Source organism: Penaeus japonicus, unplaced genomic scaffold, assembly GCF_977035675.1.
Source record: "Penaeus japonicus unplaced genomic scaffold, GWHDUDI00000001_assembly GWHDUDI00000028, whole genome shotgun sequence".
NCBI classification, from domain to species: Eukaryota; Metazoa; Arthropoda; class Malacostraca; order Decapoda; family Penaeidae; genus Penaeus; species Penaeus japonicus.
In genome coordinates this window covers 32,997,862-33,009,814 of record NW_028234430.1, presented here as the reverse complement: position 1 = coordinate 33,009,814, position 11,953 = coordinate 32,997,862, and the positions used below count along the sequence as shown (strand labels likewise).

Genomic DNA, 11,953 nt, shown 5'->3' with positions numbered 1-11,953 from the left:
TCTTTCTTCTCCTCTTTTCCTCCACTTCCTATGGGAAAATTGGCCCTTTTTATCGCAGAAAGAGAAAAGGAAAAGGTTAAAAAGATCCGAGAAACGGTAAGCGAGGGAGGAGCGAAATCTCCCCCAATGAAAAGGGGAGTTTAAAACCCCCCCCTTTTCCCCCACCGGGCTTTCCACCAATCAGGATTCGGGGATGAAAGCGAGGGGGTCGGCCTTAGTGTTGGGGGGAGGGGGGAGGGGGGAGGAGGGAGGGAGGGAGGGAAAGGGTAGCACTTAGGGGAAGGCGCCGGGGGTAGGGGAGGGGAGGGGAGGGGAATGGGGAGAAGAAAGAGAGCGATAAGTATATATATATATATATATATATATATATATATATATATATATATATATATATAGAGAGAGAGAGAGAGAGAGAGAGAGAGAGAGAGAGAGAGAGAGAGAGAGAGAGAGAGAAAAGAGAACGAGAGAGAGAACGAGAGAAAGAGAGAGAGAGAGAGAGAGAGAGAGAGAGAGGGAGAGAGAGAGGAAGGGGTTGAGAGGGAGGGGCCGGTGGGAGGGGCCTAAAACTTGGGTGGAAAAGGGTCAGCGAATTAAAAAGAAAAAAAAAAGATGAAAAATGAAAAGAAAGAAAGAAAGAAAAAAAAACTCGGCTAAACCGACCTTTCCGAAGATAGGGGTAAGGGGTGTATGGAGAGGGGGGGTAGGGGAAGGGAGGGTTAAGGAAAGTTGGGGAAAGGGAGAGAGGGAAGGGAAAGGAGGAGGAGGGGGGGAGGGGAGGAGGGGTGGGGTGGATAGTAGTAGTGACTTGACACTTTGTGGAAATTCATAACGACGAGCTAGTTGCCAAGACTGTCGCCTCCGCCCCGCCGCCCCGCCGCCCCTACCTACTACCCCCGCGGTACCCTTACCCAGCGCGGTCATTTGCGGGCCTGAGCTGGTCGAGGCCGCAGCCGCTCGTTCCTCCGAAGTGCGGTCTGAGGTGCGAACACGCGTGTGCGACGGAGGGACGGCGCAGAGAGAGAGAGAGTGTTTGTGCGTGTGTGAGTGTGTGCGTGCAAGAAAACACACTCTTTTTTTTTGTTTTTCCTGGACTTCTGGAATTGCCGTCGACGAACGAACGGGAATTTCTACTGGATATTGAATTTATATTACGTGGTGATTACAGTTATCTTTTTTTTTATTATTATTGTTATCATTATTATTATTACTGACGGGTGTTTACCATACGGTGACCTGGTGATTTGGAATTTAAGGTGTTGTGGCATCGTGACCCGATAAGCTGTGATATGATTCTAGTGATTCAAAAAAAGAAAAAAAAAATATTACGAAGAAGAGACGGCGAAATAACACGTCCTTTTTATATAAGGTGATACGCGAGTGCAAATAATAATAGTCAATAGTGATAATTTACGAATACTAGTGAACTCCAACGTCGATGTAAGACTGTATACGATTTAATAACAAGAAAATAAACAAAATCCGAAATATTTATTTTGATACAAATAACCACGTTATATTATATACCTACAAACTTTAAATATATAAGATAAACAAGAAGAAAGAAGTGAGAGGAAACAAATCATAAAAAGAGACGGTAATTCAAGATAGACAGAGAGAAGAAAAAAGAAAAAAAAAAATCCACAGACACTGCCTGGCCTGTAATTCAAGTACATTCCGACTTCCTAAACACAAACAGTATCAAGTCATTAACTTAGGCCGCGTTCTTTGAAACTTTGAAGAGGTGAATGTTATCTTTAATGAACCACGGTGTGAATAACAAAAAAGAAATATATAATAACAATAAAAAGAAAAGAGTGAACTTGTGCGTTTTATCAACTAATCCCAACAGACAAAACAAGAAAGAGATACAGTGATAAACTTCCAAAAATAACTTAGAGACTTAGAGAAGAAAATAACAAAAACTACAAAGAGGGATTATTTATTCATCTATCTTCATTTTCACTTTTTTTTGGAGAGAATAGACCCTCAGAGAAAAATATTAAAACAACAACAACAACAAAACCCCTCGAAGTGAAATAAAAAGCCTCTTTAATTAACAATTAAGAGTTCGCGATAACAACTGCAAGAGGAATTCGGAATTTTCAAGAGTTCGTTGCAAAACATCAACACAGCCATGGAAGAACACGAAGCTGAGGAGAACAGCATGTCACCGCTAATGCAAGTTTACCTCAAGATCAAACTAGGTAAGAAAAGGACAGAGTTAAGGGAGAAAGAGTAAAAAAGGGAGGGAAGAGAGGGAGTGAGGGAGGGGAAGCAAAGAGGAAGGGAGGGAGTGAAGGAGAGGAAGGGAGGGAGTGAGGGAGAGGAAGGAAAGAGGAAGAGAGGGAGTGAGGGAGGGGAAGCAAAGAGGAAGGGAGGGAGTGAAGGAGAGGAAGGAAAGAGGAAGGGAGGGAGTGAGGGAGAGGAAGGAAAGAGGAAGAGAGGGAGTGAGGGAGGGGAAGCAAAGAGGAAGAGAGGGAGTGAGGGAGGGGAAGCAAAGAGGAAGGGAGGGAGTGAGGGAGGGGAAGCAAAGAGGAAGGGAGGGAGTGAAGGAGAGGAAGAGAGGGAGTGAGGGAGGGGAAGCAAAGAGGAAGAGAGGGAGTGAGGGAGGGGAAGCAAAGAGGAAAGGAGGGAGTGAGGGAGAGGAAGGAAAGAGGAAGGGAGGAGTGAGGGAGAAGGGAAGAGAGAGAGGGAGCGAGGGAGAGGAAGGAAAGAGGAAAGGAGGAGTGTGGGAGAAGGGAAGAGTGAAAAGGGAGAAAGAGAGAAAAGGGGAAGAGGAGAGAAGGAGTGAGGGAGAGAAAGGAAAGTGGAAGGGAGAAGTATGGGAGAAGGGAAGAGGGAGAGGGAGTGAGGGAGAGAAAGGAAAGAGGAAGGGAGGATTGAGGGAGAAAGGGATGAGGGAATGAGTGAAAGAGAGAGAGAAAGAGAATAGGAGTGTAGGTGAAGGGATGAAAGAGAGGGAGTGAGAGAGAAGGGAGAGTGAGAGAGAGAGAGAGAGAGAGAGAGAGAGAGTGTGAAGGAGAAAAAGAAGGAGAGGGAGAATGAGTGAGTGAAAGAATTAAAAAAAAGAGAATGCGAGAAAGAAGATAATACATAAAGATAGAAAAAGCGACAGACAGAAACAGAAACAGAGCGAGAGAGCGAGATAGAGCGAAAGAGCGAAAGAGTGAGAAAGGGCGAAAGAGTGAGCGAGAGAGAGCAGGGGAGGCTGAGGCTGGCTAGGATGTCGGGTTTTAAACTACAGAAGCGTTTCATCAATGTCTCCGGTGGGCTTAAAATTCAGTCCTCACCTTGTATCGAATTTCTCGCTCATTGGAAGGGTTGAGGCCATTTCCATTTCCATTTCAACCCCCATTTCACATTTCTTTTGAAGAGGGGAAGGAGGGGAGGGGAGGGGGAACTATGAGAAAGAAAGAAAGAAAGAAAGAAAGAAAAAAAAAGCTATCTCAGATTCTCCGATCGGAATCAAAATTGAAAATAATAAAGATGACGTGAAGAAAAAAGAAGAGAGGGGGGAAGGAGGTGTGTATATATATTAGGTAAAAGGAATTTCAGAATAGGATAGAATTTCTCATGTTCCATCAATTGATAAATCCCCCAAAGGGATTTTTTCTCTTACGTGCTCCGGGGAAGGATAGAGAGAGAGAGAGAGAGAGAGAGAGAGAGAGAGAGAGAGAGAGAGAGAGAGAGAGAGAGAGAGAGAGAGAGAGAGGGAAAGAGAAAGAGAGAGAGAGATAGACAGAGAGAGAAAGAAAGAGAGAGAGAGAGAGTGAGAGAGAGAGAGAGAGCGCGCGAGAGAGAGAGTGAGAGAGAGAGAGAGAGAGAGAGAGAGAGAGAGAGAGAGAGAGAGAGAGAGAGAGAGAGAGAGAGAGAGAGAGAGAGAGAGAGAGAGAGAGAGAGACATCTTGATAGAGTCTGGTAGCAGAAATGTGCTCTCCACATCAATAAAACGGTTTTGACATTATCACAGCATATCTTAATGCGGCTTTGACAGAAAGGGTTAAGAACTGGAGTAACGTCGGCGCACACACAAAAACTCACATGTAGGATTACGCCAGAATCGTTGAACGCAAGTGGTTTCGGCGCTTGGCTGTCCTCCTCTTCTTTTCTTTTCTCTTATTTCTTTTTTTTTTATTATTATCGTTTTAGCGTCATCCCATTTTAGGCGATCGGTAATGGCATAATTCTAGACATATCGCTACGCGCCTTCGCTAACGACATGCCCACCACGTCTATGGTCTTAAGTGTTTTACGTCGCTGGAATAACGAAGCGCAGACAGGCCCTCCCCCGTCCCTTGCCCCTCCCCTACCCTCCCCTACCCTCCCTTCCCCACCCCCATCCCCCGCCCCTTCCGTCTACCCCGCCCGCCCCTCCTCCTCCTCCTCCTCCTCCCTTCCCTCCCCTCCCCTCCCCCTTCCTTCCCGCCAAAGCGTAACTCCCGCGGCCGCCGCTAGAGGTCAGCACTGTCCTTGGCATGAATTCGCGCCCCGTTTTGCTCCGATGATATCAAAACCACTTCAATTCAGCGCCCGGCGTCGCGACCCGGCGAGTGGGAAGAGAGAGATGCTATCGTGAGAGAGATCGGCGAATACCTGGGCGGGAGGAAGAGGGAGAGAGGGAGGAAAGGGAGAGAGAGAAAAACCCTTTAACGCGGCTCCAACGCGAGCGGCTGCGGCAGCGGCGGCGGCGGCAGCGACGGCGGCGGCTACGGGGAGGCAGGCAGGCTGTCTGGCCGCGGCCGTCGTAGTCATCCGTCGAGGGGATACGGCGCTAAACCCTTCAGTCTAGAGAGCATTGTTCCGGTCTGCGGCTGTGTGGGAACCGTGGGGCCCTTGGGATGTTATTTTACGACTTGATAGCCTTCAAATTTTAACTCTTTTAATCGTCATCATTAGGATGGTCGGTAGATATTCGTTAATTTTATTTATTTCTATATTTTGCGAAGGGATGTGGGATACGAGAGTAGTTTTTATTTCTTCTTCTTCTTCTTCTCGAATTTATAGCATTTACAACGAGACTCTTCTGTGGAACCAGAACTGGTGTTTTATCTAAACTGAATTTTACAACCACCTCTCCTTTTTCTTCTCCTCTGACGCAATCTCATGAACAATAAGTTTTAGAAGAAAAATGATAAATATGGCAACATTATGCAAATACATTTATCACATAACCGCTAATTTTTATCACGAGCCGATAAAGCTTCCTGGTCTCTGGCTCCCTTCCCCCCCCCCCCAATTCCATCCCCCTTCCCTCCCCCCCTTTCCCCCTTCTCATACCACACCCTCTCAAAGCCATTGATACCGTGGTCTGATACTAACACAATAGCAGCCGATATAGGTAGATATGTATTTAAGACAGCGTTACACCCTTACACCCTTCTCATAACCCTTTACACCCATTTCCCTCCCCCCCCTTCCCCACCACCTTCCCCCATCTGCCCACTTCCCTTTACATCACCCCCTTCCCTCCCCCCTTCCCTCCCTCCCTCCCCCCCCCCCCTCCCCCCCCCCCCCCTTCTGTAACCGCTGGAACATAAGCCTGATACAAAGTTATCTGTAGTTATCATCAGTGAGGTTCTACCACTGCTACCACACCACAACTACCATCCGCTCCCCCTACCTTCCGACACCGCATCTACAACCCTTTTCATTATTCGAATGAGTCCTCCTCTATTTCTTTTTCTTCTTCTTGTGAAGCCAAAACGAAATATTTCCTCTATTGTATACCTTTCTTTTCTTTCTATCGTCTACCCTTCAAGCTACATTTTTTTTCTAATTAATTTCATTATTTCTTCTCTTAATCATAACCGAAACGGAATATTTCACCCCTTAGCATTTATTTTTCTTCCTTTTATGTCTCCTTATTCTCTATTTTCTTTTTCACTCCTTTTTTTATTTATCTTCTCAAAAAAAGAAAATATTTCTCCTCTTTTGTCTCCTTATTCTCTATTTTCTTCAATCCTTTTTTCATTTATCTTCTTCACAAAAAAAGAAAAAAAGAATAATAATGATAAATAAATAAATATTTCTCCTCTTTTGAATTCTATTTTCGTAGTTTCGAAGAGACTCGAACCGGTGCGAGCGATTAGATGAAATTCAATTGAGACGATCGCTCGCCTCCCACTTTTGTCTCTGTTTGAAAGGGTGCTCTCGAGTGCCGATTAAAAAAAAAAGTGAGTGAAGTTCTTTTTTTTCTGTCTCTTTCTCTCTCTCTCTCTCTCTCTCTCTCTCTCTCTCTCTCTCTCTCTCTCTCTCTCTCTCTACCTATATATATTTTTTAGTGTCTTTGGAACAGATTCGTTAGAGTTGGGACATTTCTTTTTTTTAGATATATATATATATGCCTTTAGAATCGGACGTCGATATGCATTAAAAAAAAAAAAAAAAAAAAATGTATATAAAAGATGGGTTCGTATGTGTTGAGCAACTTCTCTGCGCGTGTGATTCCTTGGCGAAAAGGGTTGTTTTTTAATAGGAATCGGTATTATTATTGTGTTATCAATATTGATATTAATTAATTGAGAAATGCGTTCGCTGTCCTATTCGGCGTAATCAAAATGAAATTAGAATTATTTTTTATAGTTTGCATTCAACCTTCATTTACGCCGATTTGTTGTGACGCGAACACACGTTCCGACACGCGCGGCGACAAAGCGTTCGTAGAGGAATGTAAACACAGCCGCCTCGGGGGGACAGGGAAAAGGAGGAAAATAAAGGGAGGGAGAACAAAAAAAGAAGAAGAAAAGAGAAGAAGGGGAAAAGGAAGGAGGGAGAAAAGGGGTTAGGGAGAGGGCAGGGAGAAACAAAGGCGGGAGGAGGAAGAGGAGGAAGAGGAGGAGGAGGAAAGATGAAGGGAGAAATCCTGGCAGGGACGGAGAGAAGAGAAAGAAAAAGACGAGAGAGAAAGAAGGAAGGAAGGGTTAGGAATAGGACAGGAAGAAACAAAAGCGGGAGGAGGAGGACTAAGAGGGATAGGAGGAGAAAGAAGGAGGAGGACTAGGAGGAGGAAGGAGGAAGGAGGAGGTGGACTAGGAGGAGGAAGGAGGAGGACTAGGAGGAGAAAGGAGGAGGAGGACTAGGGGGAGAAGGAAGGAGGAGGAGGACTAGTAGGAGGAGGAAGGAGGAAGGAGGAAGGGGAAGGGGGAGGTCCTGGCAGATTAACAGGAAGGCGCGGGTGGAGATCACAGCGACGCCAGCGACCTGCCTATCTCCGTTGCCCTTACTGTCGCTCCATGGGCCTTCCTCCCGCCCGCTATGGTGGGAACGGCGCTCCTGTGGAAGGATCCTGGCGGGCGGGCGGGCGGGCACGCGGGCGGGCGGGCGGGCGGCTGGATGGCTGGCTGGCGCTTACACGTCGTAGGATGTTGGGGTTAAATTGGATGGTTCTTGACGTAGGATTTGATGTCGGGGAAGTGTGTTGGGGGGGGGGGGGGCGATGAGGGGGGGATGTTCACCTTGTATGACTTGATGCTGTGTTCAGATGTTCATCCTGTAGGTTTTTATGCTGTTCACATATGTGGAAATGTTCAATTAGCAGGATGTGATGTTGTGATTGTGTTTAAGGGGCTTATCTATTCGGTTCCGATCCTATGCTCATGTGGAAAGCTTCAGTCACCGTTTAGGTTTTTTTGCTTCCACGACGAAATGCTCGCTTGTCGCTTGCTCTATCATGTCGTTATTTGAGAATATTCATTTAACTTTTTTTCATTAGCATTTTTTTTTTTTTGACATTGGTATTTCGAGATATTCGGATTTTATTAGAGGTTATGAAAACAGGATTCACTTCGCCGCTTCTATTGGTATATTTATAGAAACATTCATATATATATATATATATATATATATATATATATATATATATATATATATATATATATATATATGTATGTATTTATATATATGTGTGTGTGTGTGTGTGTATGTATATGTATATGTATATGTATATGTATATGTATACGTATAGTATATGTATAGTATATATATATATAAAATATATATATATATATATATATATATATATATATGTGTGTGTGTGTGTGTGTGTGTGTGTGTGTGTGTGTGTGTGTGTGTGTGTGTGTGTGTGTGTGTGTTTGTGTGTGTGTGTGTGTGTGTGTGTGTGTGTATATTTTATATATATATATATATATATATATATATATATATATATATATATATATATATATATACATACATATATATCTTCTAACCTGCTTTGTATTGTGGGGAATATCCATAAAGCGCTTTGTGAAACCTTAAACTTACGCAATAAATACTTTTTAAAAATCATCATTTAACACGATTCATCACTTTGATATATCTCCACAACACGATATCAAAATTACGAGTCATATTCGTATCAACTCTTGTTCAGATTGTTCAACTAAATGACCAATACCTTTGCCATTATTGACAGAACTTGAATGTATCTCAGCCATAAAGTATCATTAACTGTTATTGTTCTTTTCGAGTGAACTGTTCAATGTTGTAGGGTTTTGTAACTAGTGTTGTGATTTTGTGTCGTTATTTTCTGAATATTCAATGAGGTTGAAGGTAATGCCTGTGATTTTGCTTTCAAATTATCGTTTATTTTATGCGTTTCCTATTCGGTAATAATTATTAGAAAGACACTCGGGTGGAATGGTGAATTTTATGGTTATCATTATTTTTATGTTATCATGTTGTCATTGTTCCGTTACTTGTGATGATGATGGTGCCGAGGGAGGTGACACTGATGATAATAATGGTAGGAAATATAATGGTAATGATAGTAGTAAGAAAAATGACAATAATGATAACAAGTATGATGATAATGATAATAATGATAACAAGTATGATGATAATGATAATAATAATAATAATAATGATAATAATAATAATGATCATAATAATAATGATAATGATAATAATAATAATAATGATAATAATAATAATGATCATAATAATAATAATAATGATCATAATAATTATAATGAAAGTAATGGTAATGATAATAATTACAATGATAATAATAACAACAGTGATAAAGATAATAAAGGTAAGAATGATAACAGTTTTTTATGACAAAAAATAGTATGATAATATTGATGATAATCATGATTATGATATGGTTGCCATTATCATCATTATAATTGTCTCTAAAAGTACGATCATCATCAGTATTCTTGATAACATTATAGATATTATCATATTACGTTAACCATTGATATTATTACTTTGCTCTATAGTTATCAGTATTTTATTATTGTTAATGTTATCATTCTTATGACTGTTATTTTTATTATTATACTGATACTGTTGTCATTTATGTTATTGTTGTAATGTTATCATCGTTTTATTATGAATATCATTATTATTATCATTATTATTATTATTATTATTATTATTATTATGATTATTATAATTATTATAATTATTATTATTATTATTATTATCATTATTATTATTATTATTATTATTATTATTATTATTATTATTATTATTATTATTAATATTATCATCATCATTATTATTATTATTATCATTATTATTATTATTATTATCATCATTATTATTATATTCATTATTATGAATATTATCATTATTATTACTATTGATGTTGTTATTTTTATTATCATTATTATTATTATTATTATCATTATTATTATTATCATTATTATTGTTTTTATTATCATTATTATTATTGTTATTATTATTATTATTATTATTATTATTATCATCATCATCATTGTTATTATTATCCTCATTGATATTAGTATCATTATTATTTTCATCGCTATCATTACTATCATTGTTAATCATAATTATAAATGTTATTATTATTATCATTATTGCTACTATCATTTCATTAGTATTGCTATCATTATCATTATTATTATTATTATTATCATTGTCATTATTGTTGATATCAATTTTCATAAAAATGATAAAAATGAATATGAGGTTTATAATATCATGATTATAGTAATATTTTGTAAAAAGAAATGATGAAGATGATAATGATAAGGATAATAGTATTGAGGAAAACAAACTCTGCAAATAATCTCATGAGAAAAAAAAAAAAAAAATTGATACGAAGTCCCACAAAAGGTCAGCTCGAGACAGACGATCCCTCCCCCCCCTACTCTCCCATTTCCTTTCTCTCTCTCTCCCATCCCCCCCTCCCCCACCAGCCATTCCCCTTCTTTCCCTCCTCTCCCTTCTCCCATTCCCCTTCTCTCCCCTCCCCCAACCCCCTTTCTCTCCCCTCCCCCATCCTTCTCCTCTCCCCTGCCCCAACCCCCCTTCTCTCCCCTGCCCCATCCCCCTCCTTTCCCCTCCCCCACTTCCCTCCTCTCTCCTCCCCCAACCCCCCTTCTCTCCCCTGCCCCATCACCCTCCTTTCCCCTCCCCCACTTCCCTCCTCTCTCCTCCCCCAACCCCCCTTCACTCTCCTTCCCCATTCCCCTTCTCTCCCCTGCCCCAACCCCCCTTCTCTCCCCTCCCCCAACCCCCTTTCTCTCCCCTCCCCCATCCTCCTCCTCTCCCCTGCCCCAACCCCCCTTCTCTCCCCTCCCCCAACCCCCTTTCTCTCCCCTCCCCCCCCCACCCACCCCCACGCCACAAGCTTCCTTTAATCACCAGCTTTATATAATTTTTAAGCTGGCGTCAGAGGCAGCCGGGGAGGCAGCTGCTGTAAGCTAATGGTTGGAGTCTCGTGTTGATGACTCATGGGACTTGCACTAATGGCATTGTTGCAGGTAATGTTGACTGTCATGCAAGAAAGGGAGGGGGGGGGGAGAGGGGGAGGGGAGAGGAAATCAGTCGTGGGAGGGATTTGCTCTGCCGTAGAGTTACGTCCTTCGACCGAGCTGCCCGCGGGGGGTAGGGGGTGGGGGGATGTGGAGGTGTTTGTGTATATGTATTTATATGTGTATATGTCTATGTATATGTTTATGTATATGTGTATATATATATATATATATATATATATATATATATATATATATATATATATATATAATATATATATATATATATATATATATGTATATATATATGTATATATATACATATATATATACATATATATATACATATACACATATATATATTTAAACACATAACATATATATACATACCCTGTATATACATATGCTATATACATATCCAATACTACACATACTAGAACACGAAAAACATGTGTAATTACGTTAACAAATCGCCCCGAATGCACCCCTTTTATGTCGTTTTGTGTCCAGCGAATGAAAAACGCATTTCCTGGTGGGAATGTTTACACGAACTTTCCCCTCAAAAACCCACCCAAAACAGACAAAATTCTTTAGCTCTTTCTCTCGCCTTTTGGGGGAAAAAAAGAGAAAAAAGCAGTCGAGATTCTTCCGTCTTTTTTTTGTTTTGTTTTCTTTCTCTTCTTTAAAAAAAAGAAAAAAAAAGGGGAATCAGTCGAGATTCTTCCGTCATTTTTTCCGTCTTTTCTTCTCTTTTTTTTGAAATATTACTCGCGTTCCCCCGCGTGAAGACCCGAGTCAGGGAGGTGCGCTGGACACAGAGGGCTGTCATACATCAACATCAGGCCGCTTAAGTGACGCCTTATGACTGCCAGCACCTAACCCGGCCACACACACAACCCTCGACGTTTCCCTCATTAATTGCCGTGTCAGCGCCACAATGCAGGTTCCCGCAGTACCCTCGGACATCGTCTCTGGACTCCCTCCGTTTCCCCTCCCCCTCTCCCTCCCCTCCTTCCCCTCCCTCTTCAACCTCCGTGGCTCAACAAGCTCTTTCGCTCTTTCGCTCTTTCGCTCTTTCGCTCTTTCGCTTTTTCGCTCTTTTGCTCGCTCTCTTCTCTTTTCGCTCTCGCCGGCGATGCTTTGGATCTTTCGCTCGAGGTGTGTCGTGATCGCTTTCTGGCTTTCGGTTTCGCTTTTTAGTCTCTATTACTTTATTTTTATTTATT

General features: G+C 41.4%; 1 protein-coding gene across 5 annotated transcripts in view; it reads left to right on the top strand.

The window, feature by feature from the left end:
• Positions 1–685: 685 nt before the first annotated feature.
• LOC122257685 (zinc finger protein castor homolog 1-like) overlaps positions 686–11,953 on the top strand; it is a 140,125-nt gene continuing 128,857 nt past the window's right edge. For all 5 annotated transcript variants that reach the window (XM_086553706.1, XM_086553707.1, XM_086553704.1 and 2 more), the window contains exon 1: positions 686–2,204. In XM_086553706.1, coding sequence (XP_086409832.1) covers positions 2,135–2,204 — 70 coding nt within the window. In that variant the 5' untranslated portion in view covers positions 686–2,134. The remainder of the gene's footprint in view (positions 2,205–11,953) is intronic.